The sequence below is a fragment of the Drosophila santomea genome, chromosome 3L (genome assembly GCF_016746245.2).
Source record: "Drosophila santomea strain STO CAGO 1482 chromosome 3L, Prin_Dsan_1.1, whole genome shotgun sequence".
In the NCBI taxonomy this organism is placed as follows: domain Eukaryota; kingdom Metazoa; phylum Arthropoda; class Insecta; order Diptera; family Drosophilidae; genus Drosophila; species Drosophila santomea.
In genome coordinates, this window is record NC_053018.2 from 2,350,042 (window position 1) to 2,369,975 (window position 19,934).

The 19,934-nt window shown below is 47.1% G+C and overlaps 7 protein-coding genes across 17 annotated transcripts in view; 2 read left to right on the forward strand and 5 right to left on the reverse strand.

Annotated features, from left to right (window-relative positions):
• Positions 1–12,230, forward strand: part of LOC120447503 (protein furry) — a 47,149-nt gene extending 34,919 nt beyond the window's left edge. For 4 of the 11 annotated variants that reach the window (XM_039628904.2, XM_039628910.2, XM_039628906.2 and 1 more), the window contains 15 exons: positions 445–564; positions 693–826; positions 905–1,003; positions 1,075–1,209; positions 1,278–1,449; positions 1,532–1,637; positions 1,702–2,037; positions 6,176–7,754; positions 7,819–8,325; positions 8,708–9,334; positions 9,599–9,628; positions 10,124–11,080; positions 11,143–11,388; positions 11,449–11,815; positions 11,875–12,230. In XM_039628904.2, coding sequence (XP_039484838.1) covers positions 445–564; positions 693–826; positions 905–1,003; positions 1,075–1,209; positions 1,278–1,449; positions 1,532–1,637; positions 1,702–2,037; positions 6,176–7,754; positions 7,819–8,325; positions 8,708–9,334; positions 9,599–9,628; positions 10,124–11,080; positions 11,143–11,388; positions 11,449–11,815; positions 11,875–12,059 — 5,600 coding nt within the window. In that variant the 3' untranslated portion in view covers positions 12,060–12,230. Of the gene's footprint in view, positions 1–444; positions 565–692; positions 827–904; positions 1,004–1,074; positions 1,210–1,277; positions 1,450–1,531; positions 1,638–1,701; positions 2,038–6,175; positions 7,755–7,818; positions 8,326–8,707; positions 9,335–9,598; positions 9,629–9,980; positions 10,092–10,123; positions 11,081–11,142; positions 11,389–11,448; positions 11,816–11,874 lie in introns of those variants that run through there. The other 7 variants (XM_039628908.2, XM_039628911.2, XM_039628912.2 and 4 more) reach the window with 5 other exon arrangements.
• LOC120447511 (serine protease 1) lies at positions 2,138–3,035 on the reverse strand. The gene has a single exon (XM_039628923.1). It carries the CDS (start codon positions 3,016–3,018, stop codon positions 2,224–2,226), a length of 795 nt encoding a protein of 264 aa, XP_039484857.1. The 5' UTR covers positions 3,019–3,035; the 3' UTR covers positions 2,138–2,223.
• LOC120447510 (serine protease 1-like) lies at positions 3,913–4,778 on the reverse strand. The gene has a single exon (XM_039628922.1). The coding sequence runs from the start codon at positions 4,771–4,773 to the stop codon at positions 3,967–3,969; it is 807 nt and encodes a 268-aa protein (XP_039484856.1). The 5' UTR covers positions 4,774–4,778; the 3' UTR covers positions 3,913–3,966.
• Positions 5,004–5,897, reverse strand: LOC120447512 (serine protease 1). The gene has a single exon (XM_039628924.2). It carries the CDS (start codon positions 5,880–5,882, stop codon positions 5,106–5,108), a length of 777 nt encoding a protein of 258 aa, XP_039484858.1. The 5' UTR covers positions 5,883–5,897; the 3' UTR covers positions 5,004–5,105.
• Positions 12,231–12,265: 35 nt separating the features above from the next.
• On the reverse strand, positions 12,266–15,238 carry LOC120447508 (peptidyl-prolyl cis-trans isomerase D). Its single transcript, XM_039628919.2, has 5 exons — positions 15,100–15,238; positions 13,792–14,038; positions 13,448–13,692; positions 12,939–13,259; positions 12,266–12,869 (listed from the first exon to the last, which is right to left on the reverse strand). Exons 2-5 carry the CDS (start codon positions 13,871–13,873, stop codon positions 12,366–12,368), a joined length of 1,152 nt encoding a protein of 383 aa, XP_039484853.1. The 5' UTR covers positions 13,874–14,038; positions 15,100–15,238; the 3' UTR covers positions 12,266–12,365.
• On the forward strand, positions 14,346–16,552 carry LOC120447507 (odorant receptor 67b). The gene is made up of 10 exons (XM_039628918.1): positions 14,346–14,870; positions 14,930–15,029; positions 15,086–15,224; positions 15,283–15,477; positions 15,534–15,638; positions 15,700–15,868; positions 15,921–16,026; positions 16,090–16,191; positions 16,245–16,400; positions 16,464–16,552. Exons 1-10 carry the CDS (start codon positions 14,674–14,676, stop codon positions 16,518–16,520), a joined length of 1,326 nt encoding a protein of 441 aa, XP_039484852.1. The 5' UTR covers positions 14,346–14,673; the 3' UTR covers positions 16,521–16,552.
• Positions 16,553–16,621: 69 nt separating this feature from the next.
• On the reverse strand, positions 16,622–19,733 carry LOC120450609 (probable RNA-binding protein 19). The gene is made up of 4 exons (XM_039633744.1): positions 19,586–19,733; positions 17,278–19,532; positions 17,096–17,218; positions 16,622–17,034 (listed from the first exon to the last, which is right to left on the reverse strand). Exons 1-4 carry the CDS (start codon positions 19,619–19,621, stop codon positions 16,695–16,697), a joined length of 2,754 nt encoding a protein of 917 aa, XP_039489678.1. The 5' UTR covers positions 19,622–19,733; the 3' UTR covers positions 16,622–16,694.
• Between the last annotated feature and the right edge of the window lie 201 nt (positions 19,734–19,934).

Genomic DNA, 19,934 nt, shown 5'->3' on the forward strand with positions numbered 1-19,934 from the left:
GCGGATTCATTCATAAAATCAACAGGTGACAAGGTCAGGGTTGGCAGGAGCAGCAGCAGCAACTAGTGGTAGTTTCTTCCGTCGAAGGATTAGCCCAGCAGGATTCGCAGCAGGAGAACAACGCTACTAGGTGGTAGACAATGGGCCGCTAAACAGCCTTTTGTGACGCGGAATCCTTGTGGTCACATTCTCACTGGGCGGTAATGAAAACAATAACAAGCCGCCACCGCCGCACTTTTCCAGATGCCGGAAAAGCTCGCTTCACTGGCATTGGAAAATGGTACTTATGTATTTCTACGTAGTTGCCTTTTGGCCGTGCTCGAGTCAGGAGCTTCCAAATGGCAGCGCAGACTGGTGCAGTGCATCCTGGTTGGGCTTCAAAAATTACGTACAATTTAACGAAATCTAATATTAAACCCACTGTTTTTTTACCCCCATTTCCAGAGGATGATAAGGTGGGCACCTTGGACGTCTTGCTGAGCAGCGCTTACTGCCGATCCCAGCGCTTCCTGTCGAAGCAACTGGCGCAGCTGCGACCGGAACTTACCATGTCCATATTTTCTGGTGAGTATCGTTATTTTATTCTATGAATAACGTGAAACCAACGCAAAAATGCTTGAAACAATACCATAAATGCCTGAAACAGAAGAAAATGCTAAATCTACCAATACTTCTTGTATATCCCCTTACAGAAATCACCCATCGATTCCAAAGCGCACGGGAGGATGTGCGTGCCCTGCTGCTGCAGTGCCTCCTTCCCTGGCTGCAAAACATGGAGCTGGTGGCAACAAATGTGCCGCCCGCCACGCCCCTTTCCTACATAATGGTAAGCGAAGCATGAAATGGCCTTCCGTTTTTAAGCCGGAGACGGATTCAAACCTTTGCTCCCTTCATCCTTTGGCAGTATTTTCCGGATTCGGGGACGCGTGGACGACGCGAGGGCACCGGTTCAACGGAGGCAACGGAAATGATTCTGAACAATCTCTTCTACATCACAGCCAAGGTATAAGGATATATATGCTGATATCTCCCGCAAAGCGGATGGACTTTAATCTTTAATTGCTTCCACTGCAGTTCTCCGACGCCCATCCACGCGACATCGAGGAGCTGTGGGGCACACTGTGCCAGTTTTGGCCGAACAATCTGAAGGTTATACTGCGCTACTTGGTAATCATGAGTGGCATGGCACCCACTGAACTGCTGCCCTATGTAAGTCCCCAACTTTAACTCCAACCAGCAGTGGTTCTAATGCATTCAGAAACTACTCCTTTCATCAGGCCAAGCGAGTGGCACTTTATCTGGTGCGCAGCTGTCCGGATCGGTTGCTGGATGAGCTCATGGCTGAGCTGCAGACTGTGGAGACGCTCAACTGTCTGATTGAGCGCACGGAGACGCCACCTTTTTACCGACTGACCAGCATGCGAAAAGCATCCAGTCACAGTGCTGATGGTAGGTCCAATAACTGTGCACTAGAGAACTTTTAAGATTCTTTTAACATTTTAACTCAATTTAATTGATTATCTTGTGACAGGCCAAGCTGCAGGTGGCATCAATGACTCCAGGATTCAGGACCTGGCTGTCGAAAAGGGCACAATTCACACCAAGCGGCACAGCGGAGAAGATCCCATCAAAATCGGGTAAGACCATGTGATTTATTTCCATGTTATATGGTCGTAACATGTAAATATTTGTTTTCCGCAGCACCTGCAAATCGGACAGCGGCATTAGGGCGTATACCCAAGCAGCTGCAGCTGCTGCCGCCGCTGCAGTTACTCCCGGATCCAGTGGCAATCGTCCACCTCGAGGCGCCGACAAGATTCGGGCAGCATCTGGACCTTCCATACTGCCTCGACCGGAGGATATACTGATCAACGATCCGGAACTGCGGCAGGAGGAGAATGTGGAGCTGCGCGGAACGTCGGATGCTCCGCCAAACGCCCATCCGCATCCACTGCCAATGCCGGAATATGGAGGATACTTTGCACCGCTCACTGAATTTCTGCCCGATGTTAGTTTGCCGATCAGTGGGTTCCACAGGTGAGTTGTTCTGCTTTTAATAAACTGAAACCTGTTTGCTAGGAAATGGAAATATCGTTTTGATAATATTTGGTGCCCAAGTCAAAAAGTAGCCAGGAAGTTTTGCAGTTTTCGAATGAATTTATTTAGAATAGTAACGACTTTGCTGAAGAATCCTCCACATTGTCATTACTGTTCCCAAGCCATTTAGTAGGAGATGCCAGTGTGGTCGCGGATCCATCCCAAGTAGTCCGAGACGCGGGTGTAGCCCGATGGTCCGTTGTGGCAGCTGACGGAAGCAAAGGTGATCACACCGACGAGACGAGCATTGTCGTGTGTAACCAGGGGGCCACCGGAGTCGCCTCCGCACACGGACCTTCCATCGGAGTGACGGGTGCACATGTCGGTACCGGCAACCGAGCCGTAGGCCTGCTCGCACTCGCTGTTGCTGATGATCTGGACATCGACGCACTGCAGCCAGTCAGCCAGGTTTCCGTTGTCCATACCGCCCCATCCGCAAGCGACGCACCAGGTGTCCTGGTAGCGATCGTTCTGCTCGTTCATGCTTGGCAGAGGGATCTTGTTGATCAGACCGTTGAAGTCGACATGGGGAGTGCGGATCAGACCAATGTCTCGGCCGCCCTGAGCGGGCCAGTCTGGATGGCTGATGAAGTTGTCACGGCGGACGGTCTGCTGGTAGGCACCGTTCCAGCCCCAGTTGGATCCGTAGTGGATCACCACGTAGTCGGTGGTCAAGCAATGGGCGGCAGTCAGGATCCAGTTATTGGCAATGATGGAACCAGCACCAACGGCACCACTGTTGCTACCGTCGTTGAGGAGGAACAGGCCCACAATGTAGGGAGCCTTGCCCTCGGGAGCTGGGTAGCCGTTGACGATGCGGCCCTCGGGTCCCTGGGACAGGAGGCTGGTGCGGTTCAGGCCGGTCGGGGAGGCGGCCACCAGGGCCAAAGCCGCGGAGAGAGTGAGCAGGAACAGTTTCATGGCTGTGCAGAAACTTATTCTTCTGGTCGAGGCAGCCTGCTTTTATACGATTTGTGAGACACTGGTTATTGATAAGGCTTCTCACAACCAATAAACTCTGAAATCGTATCTCACCCATACTTGAAAAATTCATTGATGAATTGTACTTGAATTCGGAGTGTGTATTTCTAATCATTTGTTATGGAAGTAGGATCTCAAGTAGGAAATGCAAAATATACTGGGACCACTAGTGGCTCGTAAATCTAGTGTACCCCTTGTGGAGCAAGTATAGATAAGAGTAAATGCTGTTCTATAAATTAAGGTCTAAAAGCTCAATTGTCGCGATACCTAAATAATATAGTAGACTTTCGCTAGCCCAGATCCCAGCCAAAACATAACAAAACAAGCCGTAAATTCGTCAGATTTCACACATGAGGTGATTTTGCTGGTTCTGTTATCTTAGACTCCCTATTGTTATCTTACTTGGCCACAATTAGCACACGCCTTATTGCCAACTGCTTATATTTTACTAAATTTATTTAATTAGAAAAGTACTTCATGCTAAGGACCACCTGCATAGCACTTTATGGCGTGTGAATGAAATCTTTTGTTGACAACAACTATGGGGATGCTAAAAATATATACTCGAACACTTAAATACACTTTTACAATTATTGGGGGCATCTTCTTAGTGACATCTTTTTCTTGGGGCAGGGGATAGCTTGTAGAAGCATATTGTCAATGGAATCTTGTACGGGATACAAGGCACCGTGTGGGAGGCTACATTCTATGGGGCACGTAGTCCTCGTACCTTGTCTAGCAGTTTTAGGAAGATATTGCATTTTTTAAAATAGATCTCAGTTAATAGCGAACTTTCAGAGATAAATTTACTACATTTAAAAAAGCGACGTAAAGTTGTATTTTATAGCACGAATTTATTGAAAAGTATACAAAGGATGTGCTAAGAGTTTAGTAGGAGATGCCGGTGTGGTCACGGATCCATCCCAAGTAGTCGGTGACGCGGGTGTAGCCAGAGGGACCGCTGTGGCAGTCAACGGAGCCAAAGGTAATCACTCCCACGAGTCGGGCGTTGTCATGGGTAACCAGGGGACCACCGGAGTCGCCTCCGCATGAGGATTTGCCATCGGAGTGACGGGTGCACATGTCAGTGCTGGCCACGCTGCCGTAGGCCTGATCGCACTCGCTGTTGCTGATGATCTGGACGTCCATGCACTGCAGCCAGTCGGCGAGATTGCCATTGTCCATACCACCCCAGCCGCAGGCCACGCACCAGGTGTCCACGAAGCGGTTGCTCTCCTCGCTGAAGCTGGGCAGGGCGACCTTGTTGATCAAGTTGGTGAAGCCCACGGAGGGAGTGCGGATCAGACCGATGTCACGACCTCCCTGAGCGGGCCAGTCTGGATGGCTGATGAAGTTGTCACGGCGGACGGATTGTCTGAAGGCTCCGTTCCAGCCCCAGTTGGATCCGTAGTGGATATCCACGTAGTCGGTGGTCAGACAGTGAGCGGCGGTCAGGATCCAGTCGCTTGCGATAATGGTTCCAGCACCAACCGCGGCACCGTTGCTTCCATCGGTGCGGAGCAGCAGTCCCACAATGTAGGGAGCCTTGCCCTCGGGAGCTGGGTAACCGTTGACAATGCGACCCTCGGCACCTTCGGAAATGGTCACCTGGGGCAGGAGGCTGGTTCGGTTGAAGCCTGGGGAGGCGGTCACCACGGCTGAGGCCACGGAGAGAGTAAGAAGAAACAGCTTCATGGCTAGGAAGAAACTTAGTACTCCGCCCAGAACTACGCGTCTTTATATACGATTCGGGAGCCTTATCGATTACGGATTTGTTTGGTCGTACCACAAATACTCATAGCCACAAACATAATACGAGTAAAGTTTTTAATCAACTCAAGAATTCTTTCACTCTTGAAGCATTCAAAATAATTCATATATTCACTAGTAAAGCTAATTCAATTAAAAGTTTGAATATTATAACGTTCTGCTCATTGTGGATATATATTTACATATGTACATTTAAAGTGCAACAAAAATACCTGCATGAATGGATACTCGATTTATTCAATAGTCGATTGCCCTTGTTAGTAATAGGCGATGCCGGACTTCTCGCGGATCCAGTCCAAGTGATCGGAGACACGGGTGTAGCCCGAAGGTCCAGACTTGCAGCCGATGGATGCAAAGGTGATAACGCCCACTTGGATGGGGTTGTCGTGTGTGACCAGTGCTCCGCCGGAGTCGCCACCGCACACGGACTTGCCATCGGTGGCCCGGGTGCACATGTCAGTGCTGGCCACCGATCCGTACGACCTGGAACATTCTCCGTTGCTAATGACCTGCACGTCCATGCACTGCAGCCAGTCGGCCAACCCACCATTGGCCATTCCTCCCCAGCCGCAGGCCACGCACCACCAGTTCTCGAAACGCTCACTCTTTTGGCTGAACTTGGGCAGCGAAACCTTGTTGATCAGGTTGGTGAAGCTCACGTACGGGGTGCGAATGAGTCCGATGTCGTGACCAGCGCTGTTGGGATATCCAGGGTGCCGGAAGAAGTTAGCATTGTTCACCGTGTGCTGGAGCTGACCGTTCCAGGCCCGATTCGAGCCGTAGTGGATGGTCACTGAGTCGGTGGTCAGGCAGTGGGCAGCGGTCAGGACCCAATTGTTTCCAATTACGGATCCGCCGCCCACGGCTCCATTGTTCAGGCGCAGACCGACAGCATACGGTGCCTTGCCCTCGTAGGCCGGATAGCCATTCACGATGATATCCTGGAGACCACCATGAGGAGCCGTACGATTGCGATTCCTGTGGGCACTGGCTGTGGCAACGAACAAAAGGAACAAAACCAGCTTTTTAGTCATGCTTAAAATTGTGTCTATATCGCTCAGGTATTTGCTTTTTATAGAAGAAATGGTTGCACAATGCTGGAGGTAATTAGCCTCGAACTCATCGTGGGTTATCAGTGTGCTTTCCACACCTAATGAGTGTGGGTATTAGCTCAGATATTTTCGCAAGGGTGATACATTTTAAAGAAATACATTTCATTGTCAAACCCACATTGCCTAAATCCACTTTACAATACGGAGATTTTTTAATTCCCCCTTTAATGTTGCGATAGTAAATACATCGGTTTTAATAATGGTTTCCCTTGCAGATGCAATGTGGCCGTAATGCTGCTCACCGACATTGTAGTGGACGGCATTCCGGGCATCGACTGGACCCTCCACTTGCCGCTGATGCTGCACATCCTGTTCCTGGGACTGGACCACACCCGCATCATTGTGCGTGAGCACTGCAAGCAGCTGTGCGTCAATCTACTAATCGTGCTGGCGGAGCACAATGATCACCTGACGGTGGCGCGTATTCTCTTGAACAGCGAGACCAGTAAGCTGGACCTGGGACTCACGGTACCAGCTCTGCCCGTGATAGACAATAACTTTACGGAGCTCCATCAGCAGTTCGACAGCTATCTGCTGCACGTGAGTCCCCAGGCGGCAGCCTATGCCCTGCAGCACAATCTGTCCAGCTCCACGATCATAGCAGCGCATCATCAGAATTTATCACAAACGCCGCAGAATCAGCAGCAGACGGGATCGCAGAATGGTCAGACCACGACGCCTCCTGGCTTGACTGCCACTCCTGCTGCCCTGCAAATAAATCCGAATAACTCAGAGAACTCGGAGGTGCCGCTGATCCATCCCGATGAGCATGCTCCTCCACAACCAGGTCCCAGTATGCCCATTGCCCATGTGATCAAGAGTCTGCTGAAGTTCCTTGCCCAGGACACGTGTCAGCCACTGTGGAACTATGAAGACATTACGGCCAAGGTGTGGGCTGTTAAATCTGCAGAGCAACTGAGCTGCTTCCTCAAGCACATGGTCAAGGTTTTTGCAGATAGCTATCCGCAAGCTCGCATCGCCGAGCGCTGGGCGCAGACTGCCCTCCAGTTGGGTTTATCCTGCTCATCGCGTCACTACGCCGGTCGATGTCTGCAGATCTTCCGGGCCTTAAATGTGCCCATCAATTCAAGAATGCTTTCGGATATCCTCTCCAGATTGGTGGAAACCGTGGCGGAGCAGGGTGAGGATATGCAGGGATATGTGACGGAGTTGCTTCTAACGTTAGAGGCGGCTGTGGATAGTTTGGATTCGGACTTCCGACCCCTGGATGTGATGAAGGATATATTCAAGAGCACACCAAATCTGAACAACAAGGATGGCGGTCCGAACTCCATTTTGCCCGGCAAGAAATCACCATCGGGAATGACGCCACAATCATCGAACTACTCGATTCCCAGTCATGGAAGGAGCACCAGTTACTCGGTGTCCTACTGCGGACGGAAGGCAAACAATTCGCCCTGTGACAAGCAGGTGGAGCTGAGGAACCGATCTTCCGGCATCGATCTAGAGCGCAGCGTCGTCTGCAAATTCGGCGTTGGCGGCGGTGGAGCTGGATCAGCTCTTTCTCGTTCCCGGAGCGCCCAGAGTCTGAAGATGCTGGGTGATACGGCCACGCAGGATGATAAAATGACCATACTGGCGCAACTGTTCTGGCTCTCAGTTTCCCTACTGGAATCGGACTACGAACATGAGTTCATGTTGGCACTCCGCCTGCTGACCAGGGTATTGCACCGACTTCCATTAGATCGGCCAGACGCACGCGACAAGGTGGAGAAGTTGCAGCAGCAGCTGAAGTGGACAGCCTATCCGGGTGTCCATGCCCTGCTCTTGAAGGTATGTTTCCAAATTCCCTCAATGATGCTTCAAATTATTTAATGTTGTTCTTCATTTTTTATAGGGCTGCACACACAGTGCCACATATGAACCCACCATAACCTTGCTGTCCCAATTCGCCCCGTTGCTGACTCTTCCCGTTTGTGATCCCACCCAAAGCTGCGCCTTTCCCATGAACGTGATCGCCCTGCTGCCCTACATGTTGCTGCACTACGAGGATGCCAATGAAATTTGTATCCGCAGTGCAGAGAACATTGCTCAGGTTTCAACGGAGCTGGGCGCCAAGCTGGAGAATCTGGGCACTGTGATGACACTCTACAGCCGAAAGACCTTCTGCAAGGAGTCGTTCCAGTGGACCAAGTGTGTGGTCAAGTATCTACATGACACCTATGCGCACATGGGCCTCCACATGGTGGCGTTTCTCATCGAGGTCCTGGAAAAGGGGCCGCAGCAGGTGCAGGTGCCTGTTCTGAATGTTATCCACTGCATGCTGCACTACGTGGATTTGTCGGCTCCGCAGGCCCAAAGTATAAACGCCGACTTGCTGAGGGCGATTGGAAAATATCTGGATGTAAGTAAAATATATGTGCATCTAGGAGGGGGTTTACTTTCGCAGGGCGGAAAAAAGTCTGTTTAGAACGTAAACCCTTCATTGAAAGTAATGCTATCTCGTTGAAACTTTAAACCAGTTCATATTATTATGCCATAAATCTGCCGAAAGATAAGTGTATTTTGTTTATTAAAATTATAATGCCTTTATGGGCCAGCATCTAATCTAAATACCCCACCGAGCTTCCAATTTAGATTATTGTTGGTAGGCACTCAAATAAATTTTCAAAAGAAAACATCGCTTGAGCAGCGTATTTTATTTATTACAATATTTCAAGCTATATCAAAATACTGATTGCTTTAAACCTGAAATACTGATACTAATTCTGATCTAATACTTTTAGACGGCTTACTGGAAGGACTCGCTGAAAATCCTGAAGCTGATCGTGACCCGGAGCTCGTCCCTGCAGGTGGTGCCACCCAGCGACGGCAGCAGCGCCGGCTTATCGTTCTCTTTCTATGGCGCATATCCGGACTCGGATATGTTCTGTAAAAAGGAACTGGCCGGTCGCACTATGGAGTTTACATTCGACGTTTCGCAAACGCCGCTGATCGGTCGGCGTATCCTGTTGAAGACGGAGGAGCCGGTGGCCGGCGGAGCCGTCTCCACCACGGGCAGCTCCTCTTTGAACTCCACTCTGACGAATGCTACCACCGTGACCGTGGCGCCAAGTGCTGCTCAGCAGCAGACCAATGTGCAGATGCAACAGCAGCGCGCCAACACCAATGTGGCGGCCTTGGCAGCCGCAGCAGCTGCCCAACACCAACAACAACAGCATGCCATCGGAGCAGGCAGCAGCGTGGTGGGAACACCCAACTCTCCGCGTCGGAGTGCCAGCCTCTCGCCGGCGGATACGGTGCCACTGAGTGGATGGAAACGACCCTGGATGTCTCAATGTCGAGTGCGTGAGTGCCTGGTCAATCTGCTGACCACCTGTGGACAGCGTGTCGGTCTGCCCAAGTCGCCATCGGTAAGTGTTGCCCAGAATCCAACCAGCCGACCGCTTGTACATAGCCAGGTGCATGCCTTAGGCTCCCCTAGAGCGCCCCTCTTCTCATGCATTTTTGCAATTATCAATTATTACTTCTAACTCTTTTTCTTTCATGTAAACAATACCAATACCAATACAAAAAACCAAATACCAATACCAAATTCAATACCAAACCAAAACAAAACTAACACGCATTATCATCATTAACCAATCAATCTGATACCAAAATCGAAACATATCTAGGATGATTTCATAAACTCAATTTGCTCAAAGGTAAAGGACACGTTTCTATGTGCCGCGTCTAGTTTAGCTTTTTGTGATTTAGTTCTCGCATGTGGTAGCTTTTACAGGAAAATTATAATTATTTTGAACTTGAAATTTTCTGTTCTATTCGAATATTAAGCAACCAACGTGTTTTCTATACTATCCAGTTCTTTTTGATTTGAAAATGACCAAGATCATTGATCATCCTAATTTGTTTTTGTCCTGTGTTCCATTCCACACAATCCAGTCACACAAGAATACCGTCATTTTGCTTTCCTATTCCGTTGTTCCGTTCGCATGTTGCATGTTTTCTTTCAAACTGTACTTTTCGTTTATATACTCTTTATCTAAACACATTTAGTCGTTGAGCACGTCACTACTAACAGGATCGATTGCGACCAGACAAAGCGTAAGCTTTATCTTAATTACTCTTCTATATTATTCATCTAAATGTTAATCGGGTTTTTCTGTGAACTTAACTAATCTCTTAACCTGAACCTGTAGGTGATCTTCAGCCAATCTTCGGATCTGATGGAGCGCCAGTCCTCGGCCGCTTCTTCTACGGAGGAAACTTCGGGTCCTCAAGGTGACCTGAGCAGCGGTTCGAGGCGCGACGATGGTCAGCCCGATTTTACCGTCTTCAAGGACTTTGATTTCCTGGAGTACGAGGACAGTATTGCCGGCGAATCCACGGACAACTTCAACTGGGGAGTTCGTCGTCATCAGCTCTTCGAGGGCGATGAGGATCGCTTGAATTGCGGAAGTGGCATTGGTGGCTCCGTTAAAGGAGGTCACTCATCCGCCTTGGAGGACAGCTTCAGTGATAAGACTCCTATTTTGAGTAAGAGAAAACGACAGATTGCGGACGATTCATCCGACGAGGAGGCCGAATCTGAGTCGCCACTGGACGAGGATCATCGTCAGTCGTTCCTAAAGTCCGGGTACAGTGCTGTGCCCCCGACTTCGTTAAGTCTTCGGGAGCGCAGGCGACGCAACTCGGTGTCGCGAAGCGACACCAGTGGATCTAGTGCTGGGGATTTAGGTGACCTTACGCCCTGCAATGCATCGCCACATCTTCCGGGCATCATTCGATTCGCCGCCATTCATGATGAGGCGGAGGAGAACTGGCGTCGCCAGTTGCAGGCTTTGTTGGTCAATCAGCCATCCGCCCACACCTCGGAACTACTGCAGCAACTATACAGACTGATCAAGGAGCTCACCTTCAAAACGGTCAACATTTCCAAGGAGGCGAAGAAGTTCTTTACCGGCATTGGCTCACAACTGGGAAACAGGATATCACTTTTCACCGATCTACTCAGTTCTCGTGCGGATCCTCCGCAGGTTTGGTGCAGCGAGCTGCAGGCAACCACACCCAAGCTCTTCGAGACGTTGCGTTTCAATGTTTTGGAGGTGCAAGAGCATCTGGAAACCTTCTTCGATCGTAAAGATCATGTTTTGGAGGTATACCTACTCATTTATGCAATAGAATGACATTTATTTTATTTTTTTTGTGTTGCTTTTAGTGTCTGGATGCAGTGAAGACCAGTTGCAAACTGTCGCTCTTCAACGAGGCGGATGTGGCTGCTTCTGGGCTGGAGTTGCCAAGCACCTCCAGCATAGCCTATATGCCCTTCGATCCAGCTTCCACTGAGGTGGTCCTCGACTTGGGCCGCTCGCTTTACAAACTGATGTTCCAACTGTTGCTGCTCATCGAATCAAATCACAAGATATCCTCGAATGTTGTTAATCATTTCCGTATGAATGAAGACGTAAGACTGAAAAGACTGAATTTCAGTTAGATCCAACTATAATAACGAATCCCTTTGCAGATGCATGACATATCCGATCTCTATGCCCTGGTTCGCGATGCCCTGGTGCGCTACACCAGCGAGGCCGAATTGGATTGCTTAGAGTCATCCACTTCGACGGAGGGCGAGCATACGCCAACGCCGTCTCCTGGTTTGCCAATGACCCCAGAGGAATTCGAGGCTGCCCTTACCGAGCACATCGATCTGCAGCGCTGGCCCAGCGCCATAGCTCATGTGCGACAGTATCGACGGATTTCCACGCTCAACGCCAGCGGTGATCAAAACGTTACCATATTTAGCTATAGCTGCGGGGACAATCGCCAGAAATGGGATGAAATGTCCGTGATACTAAATGCTTATGCGCATGGTATTATGAAGGATCGCACAGGTATGTTATTAAGAAAATGATGCAAGTGCTCCGCAACTATGAGATCTTTACTCTTTCAGCAGAAACCTTTATAGTATCCAAATCCGACTCTGAGCTGTTCGAGATCTATGCCATTCTGTCGGAAAACTTATATCATGTATCCAGCGCGCTGACTAACATGGAGATCAGCATGAAGAGCTATTCGGCAGGCGGCGCGTCGGGCAATTTGCATCGCAGCGAACAGGATATTGTGACAAATCTTTAAATTTATCTGTAGACTAAGTTAATCGCAGATGTAAGCTCCCTTTTATATGTAATCTTTTAGTGCGTAGGCTGCATATTAGACACTGCGTTGTATGTAAGCGATCATTATTATTGTGTACGAACAAATGTAAGTTAGGTACGATTCAATATACTTATCAATTACAGCACAATACGTGTATTCTCTCCTTTTGAACGAAAACGACCTAATTACCTTCTTGTGGTAAACCACTGACTTGGTAAATCAACATTTATTTATTAATAAGTAATTACATTTAAAGAAGCCATGAAAATGGTGACTGGCTGCCAGCTAGGCAAATAGATTTTTAAGGGCATTTCGTTGTTGTCGGTTGTACTGGGCCAGGAGCTGCTTGGTGCTGTTCAGTTCATTTACGATCTGTTTGTTCTCCGGTAGCAGATTGTGAGCCGTCTTCAGATCGTTAATGGCCTCCTCGTAATTGCGCAATCCGCGCTGCGCTTGGGCGCGTCGGTAGAAAGCTTTGCTACATTTCGGATCAAGACGAATGGCTTCGTTGCAAACATCTCTAGCGCTCAAATAGTTACCCACTTTCAGGTCCACAGCGGCTGCATTTATGTTGTTAACCACAGAGAAGACGTCAACCTTGAGCAGATCCGCATCGACAAGGTGTTTTTTTTGGGGGTTCAGCTGCTGCCAGCCAAACTGTCTGCTCAGGTAATGATAGTAACGATTCGCTTTGCGATATTTAGCCCGCGCTTCGTGATAGCGGCCAAGCTGATAGAAGTGATTACCCGATTGGCGAATGCCCGTGAGAAGTTCCACCGCCGCATCTGCCTGTTGCACAACAAGTAGTACAATTGGGTCAGTGTTATAGATATGATGAAAAATATGACTTCAACTCACTGTGAACTTATCGTGCTTGCGCGTCCAGTCTTGAGGATAGGCAGGCAACTTGTCCGTCGTCTCGTCGTTGCACTCGATGCCCCAGTTCTCGTTGGGAGCTATCTCTCCGCAGTCCCGTATCACGACCTCCGCCGTGGGATCGCCCTCGTCAGTGCAGTTTTGTTCCATTTCGGCTACAATACCCAAGCCACGTAAAACACGACCTACGACTACGTTTGTTTCATTCAGATTCTCACATCCCGCGGCCGAAATGAAAAACTGTGAGTTGTTGGAGTTTGGCTTGCCGTAGTTGGCCATGCTGACCACACCCTCCTCGTTATGCTGTGGGAGATTAGCGGTTATGTCAGGTGGTTATCAGACGTATGCATTAATGGTGTCAGCATAATCCCAAAAGATTTAGAGCTTAGAACAAAGTAATAGAGTAAACATTACTTTGCATTTGTACGTAATTCTATTGGAACTAAAAATCTAGAGATTTCCGTGACCTCGTATTATAAAATGGAACTTACTGCGAGTTCGAAGTTCTCGTCATCGAAAACTGGACCGTAGATGCTCTCGCCACTGGTTCCATCGTTATTGACCACATCCCCGCTCTGGACGACGAAGACTCGTTTGATCTTGTGGAACCTAGTGCCCTTGTAGTGGAGCGGTTTCCCCAGAGTACCAATACCGCATTCACCCGTGCACAGGGCCCGGAAATTTTCCGCTGTCTTGGGCACCACATCCTTGCGCAGCTCAATTATCATGCGACCCGCTGTGACATTACATATGTGTGAGTTGTGTTAGTTGTGTGAGTAGCAGATTCAATTGGTTGGCATGGCAATGGCCTCAATCTCGGTCAGATTCCACTCACCATCTTCCTTGCCAATGGAAATGTCCAGGTAGACCAGTGGATTTGTTGATTTCACCGCTCTAAGCAGCTTGCGTTCCTCCATGTTTGCCCTTAGGGGCGGGTCTTGGTTAATGTGACTTATCACCGCCCTCTAAGTAGCCCAGGCTGGTCCAAACCGATATTATCACCCGATTTCTGAGTTGCGAATAAAATTGTTTACCTTATTTCGCAGTGTGACTGTGTGCGGATAACGGCAAAAAACCTGCAGCTGGCAGTAGACAACGAATGTAAGATAGTCTGTGTAAGTTTACATCACTGTTCTCTTGTAGAAATAATGTATTTTTCGAGTCGAATGTATAATTTAAAATAACGGACAAATTTTTCAAAAATAAATTTAGTTAAAGTAAATTTAGTTAAAAAGTTAACTGTTGGCGTTTAAAGCTTTTAGGGGGCAGCATATGAACTTTTTGATAGCCCTTTCTAAACTATTTATACCCGTCACTCGTAGAGTAAAAGGGTATGCTAGGTTCGTTAAAAAATATATAACAGATTGAAGGAAGCCCTGCACGCAAAAAACAAAATCTCAGAAAAGTAAACAAAAAGGATTACTACAGCTTTAAAGAATAATTAGAATTCAAGGTGACGTTTCCGTTTACACGATATTGCTAACACTAATACCAATCATGCCCGACTTTAATTTCATTATTAGACTTTCCTGAGGCTTTTGTAGCTAAGGACATTCGATGAGTTCTAAATTTTTAATGATTTTGAGTAACGCCCATCCAATTTGTATAATTATTTGTGTCTCCTATCGAGTTGCACAATAACCACAACTTATAGCAAATTATTCCGAAAGAACCATATAATTTGGGCAGCCTAATTTAGACCCGATAGCCATTGCAAATGCATAAAAAGCGTTGGATACGGCTCCTCTTTAAACAGTACACGATTAATTTATACGGAATGCAGGAGCAACTGGATCAGGAGCTGGAGCGGATCGACATGCTGCCAAAACTGGGGCTTCAGTGGGTGGAGTACAGTGCCTACGCACTGGGTGTTAATATTGCACCGAGGAAGCGCAGCTCCAAATACTGCCGATTGTATGGTTTACCCAACTATATACACATTTTTTCAGTAAATTAAGGTGTTTTTTATCTAGAACTCGCATTGCGGTATTGATTGTGAACCTGAGTATCATCTACAGTCTCGTCGCATTCATCATGGAAAACTATATGATCTCTTTCGAGACCTACGTTGAGGTATGAGTGGCTTATACTTAACCTACGTCTTTTTAATCGTTTATATTTTCACCTAGGCGGTTTTACTTACCTTTCAATTGAGCGTTGGAGTGGTAAAGATGTTTCACTTTCAGAGCAAAGTGGAATCGTGTTCCCAATTGGTGTTTTCAACAGAGACGGGAGAGGTATTAAAGTCCCTGGGGCTTTCTAGCTTGGGTAAGACAGTACAATCAATGATATGTGCTTTAATGTGAACTGAATATGTTTAAAAAAGAATTGCCGAGGAAAAAGAAACTTCTGAGCTCAGTTAGTTTGATTTTGCTTAACAATTGGATGATCATCGATCGCCAGGTCATGTTCTTCTTCAAGATCGTTTGCATGCCTGTTTTATACTATTGTGGGCGACCTTACTTTCAATATATCTTCGATTGTTATATAAAGGATAAGGATACCTGTGAAATGACCTTGAGTATGTGAACTAGGGATAATATTTTATCCTTCTGAATTAATCAATTTATATTAAAGCTTACCCGGCAATTGTTCCTTATTTGCAATTGGGAAAATATGAGTTTCCCTCCTATGTGATTCGTTTCTTTTTACTTCAATCCGGACCTCTTTGGTGCTTTTTTGGTGGGTCCTCAAACTTATTCACTTAAATAATTATAGATAATTAAACAACATTTTTCATTAGCCGTTTTCGGATTTAACAGCCTTTTCGTGGTCCTTACTAGATATGAGTCTGGCTTGATAAAAGTTCTACGCTTTCTGGTTCAAAATTCTACCTCCGATATCCTGGTTCCCAAAGAACAGAGAGTTAAATATCTTCAATGCTGCGTAAGGCTTTTCGCTCGCATTTCAAGGTAAGAAGTTTGCCTTTTTAAAAACGCACTTTTCTAACCAAGTTTCCTTTAGCCATCACAATCAAATTGAAAACCTTTTCAAGTATATCATCCTGGTTCAGTGCTCCGTAAGCAGTATTTTGATTTGCATGTTGCTTTACAAGATCAGCACAGTATTGGTCAGTTAATTGATAAACCTTATAGAGTATATATACGATTTATTTTGAAAATTGCTTCATCAGGAAGTTGGCTGGGTGTGGATGGGCATGATTATGGTTTACTTTGTGACCATAGCTCTGGAGATCACTCTGTACAACGTGAGTGCACAGAAGGTGGAGAGCCAGGTATTTTCTATTGTATTATTATAATTTTTATCTAAATAGTTATTTTTTTTCAGAGTGAACTATTGTTCTACGATTGGTACAACTGTGGTTGGTACAATCAGTCTAGGGAATTCAAGTTCATGATCAAAATGATGCTGCTCTTTTCACGTCGAACTTTTGTGTTAAGCGTGGGTGGCTTTACTAGTCTCTCCCACAAATTCCTAGTGCAGGTATTGTGTTTAAACTGTCTTTAATGGCATAACCATTATTCATTATGAAAATTCTACATTCAGGTCTTTCGGTTAAGTGCAAACTTCTTTCTGCTCCTGCGCAACATGAACAATAAATAGGTTGTTGAACCTCTGCACTAAACGCACCCGGGACTACATAGTTTTTGCTGTAAGGATTAAATATTATTAGTGTTTCCCAGTTATTCAAAAAAAGTAGTACATTTTTGTTCATAAAAATAACAATTGTATTTATTATATCGCGTTCTTCCTACATTTTCACGCTACGTCTTAGGACTATTGCTCCTCTTCGTCGTCGTCATCTTGATTTGGCTGAACACTGCCCTCCACATCAAAGAAGGATTTCCTACTACGTTTAGCCACATCCGCCGCCTGACTGCTGCCAAATTTGGCCGCTGTGCGCTTGCGAAGCTCCTCCACGTCCTGGTTGTCATCATTGGCGCTCCACTCAAGTACCAAACGACGACCGTAAAGATGCGTACTGGCGCTAAGGGCGTCGAAGGCGCGTTTGGCCTCTGCCTTGGACATGTAGTCAACAAAACCGAAACCACGATGCGCGTCCTCGCCCGTGGTCGCCTTTTTGGGAATACGTAAAGAACGCAGTTCGCCAAAAGCCCTGAAAACACAGATTAGCAATAGCATTACAATTTCTCTTAACAGGTATGACCTCTACGTACTTGAATATGTCGCGAACTTCGCGGTATTGTGCTTGGAAGGGAATATTTCGCACCAGAATTTTGGTTCCCGTTTGCTTCTTCTGTGAGGCCAGTCGCCGTTGGGCACCTTCATTATCTTGGGTCCTGGAAAACATTATAACGTTAGCGAACTAAAAATCTATAATATGTTTTCCGCGTCTTACTTGAGCACCCGATCGCTGCGCTTCAGTTCCACAGGATTGCCATCAATGTGGGTGAGTTGCAAATTCTTCAGAGCGTGCTCTGCCACTGAGGACTTCTTGAACTGAATGAAACCGTAGCCTAGGGAGTTGAATTCCCGGGGATTTTCGGGATTCCTTCGTTTGGCAATTTCAACGGTGTGAATGCTACCCAAATGACGGAAATGTTTCTCCACGGTTTCCTGTACGGTCTTAAAGTTAAGGTTCCGCAGAAACAGTGTTGTATTCGGTTCGGGCTCATCATCGGCATCCTCTGCCCTAGTATCCTCCTCAGCTTTCTCATCAATAACAATCGGTTTCTCCTCCGGCTTTGGCTCCTCCTTGGGTTTCGGTTCCGATTTGGGAATCACTGGATCTCCACTAAGCGTTTTGGAGAATACCTGCTCGGGAGCCCACTCCAAATAGAGTGGGGCATTTTTGAATTTGCTGTAGGCCAACTTCTTGAAAGCTTGTCTCGCCTCCAAAGGATCACAGTACTCGATGAGTGCCGTTACCCCACTGGGAGGAAGCACAATCCGGCCAATTGGACCAAATCGACTAAAGATGGGGGTAAGCTCTGAAATGTCTGTGGCCGCCGGCAGATTCTTAGCCAGTATAACGCTGTTGGAGCGTTTCTTGGCGGGCTCGTCAAAAGCATCTAGACGAACGCCTTCTTCCTCTAGAAAGCGCTTCATCTCGATGACGACTTGGGTTTCTCCCAAAGCCAATCGGACGGCGGCACTACTGCCACCATCGCTGGTATCCAGGATGCGTTCCTTTGAGGTCTTAAATTGCTTTGCGAGAATTTCTGCAACAGCATTGGCACCCAGGAACAATGTGTTCCAGCCGATTGGTTTTTGGGCGTTCTTCTTAAGTTTCAAGGCTTTCTTTTCCTTGAATGACAGACTGGCATCGTTTTCGTCCAAATCTTCTTTAGGATTCTTTTCGATGTCCTTACTGGGCAGGAGGTGCAAGAGACGGCCATGGAAATCCGTGCCATCCAGGGCATTAAAAGCCTTTAAAGCGTGCTCTGGCATCATGTAGGTAACTGTGCCAAAGCCCTTGATTTTCCGCGTAAGCTTGTCGAGGGGCAGGTTTACCTCCACCACGGGACCGAACTGCTCAAAGAGCTTTCGCAGGTCCTCTTCGGTAGTAGTGTAGGCCAGATTACGAAAGAATATCCTACCGGACTCGGAGATGTCATCTTCTTTGGATAAACTGTCCTGCTGATGCTTCCACTTCGCATTGCCTGCATCGGCGGCGGCGGGTGCCAATGGTTGTCCACTTTTGTTCGCCTTGGTCACCTTGTTCTTCTCGGTAAAGTCGGAGAAGAATACTTGCTTGCCCTTGATAAAACTCTTGTTTTTAAGCATTCCTTTGGCCATATCTTTTTCAGTTTTAAAACCCACGTAGCAGAAGCCGTGAACTTTGCTGGGCAGACGAACGGAGTACGGTTTCAGGGGCTTGAAGAACTTAAGCACCTCCTGGCGCTTGGTGTTGTATGGTACATTGTGTATTTTGATTGTGAATAGCTCCAAGTTTGATTTGTCCGCCTTGGTTTTGGTTTTCTTTGCGGTAGCATCGCCGGAAGTGGTTGCCATCAGGGATTTCATATACTCCAGATCGCTAATGGGCTTTTCGGCCAGTTTAGCGGTCTCTTCTTTCTCGTCCGCCTCATCGTCTGAGCCATCCTCATCTCCTGCATCTGCGTCCACTCCACTGTCATCTCTGCCAGCTCGAGATTCCTCCTGCTCTTCTTCGTCCTCCTCGTCGTCCTCCTGGTTCTTATTTATTCCCAAATCGTTTCCCCACAGGGTTCGCGACTTGTCATGCGCCTCCAGAAACTCCTGGAATTCCGGGTCGTCCTTGTGTCTGCTTAAAATCTGGTCCACCTTGTCAACTTTCTCTTTCTTCTTCTTTTTCTCAGACTCCTTAGCCTTGGCCGCCGCCTCCTTTTCCTTCTCCTTCAATTTGTCTATGTTCTTCTTGCTGTCCTTGGCGTACTTGCTCCATGATTGTGGCTTATCATCGCTGCCCAATGCAGCACAAGACTCGACGCGCACCCGGCTGGTCTGGATGCAAGTGTTGTCAAAGTGCCGGATGGCCGATTGGGCCTCCTCCTCGGTGCTGTAACCCACGAAGCAAAACTGCCGGAACTTTCCATCGGGCGTGTATTTGAGTTGCAGATCTGTTATCGTGCCCTGGGCACCAAAAATCTGTCGCAGTTTGTCCTCGGTGATCTACAATTTCAATGTAAATAGATGATTTTTTCTGCAAGAATATATATACTGACGTGCTTGGGGAGCTGCTTTACTATAATTCGTGACATATTTTGTAGCTAATTTGTCGGACTACAGCTAAAAATTCATTTAAGAACACTTTTGTTTACAAACAAATTGAACAACACGTGCATTAGATATGCAAAAAGAACGATAGTACCATCGTCGTATTTTGTATATTATCGATAAGTCTATCGTTTCATCGGCTTTCTTTACTTTACATTACATTTTACATGTATCCGTTAAAATACAAATTTTTTAAAATTTCTGTTTCCTTTAAAATATATGATCGTCAAATCAACGCTTAATGAAAGAGAAAAGTGTAAAAGTAAGTGTATTCCGCTAACTTCGACTTCAAAACGG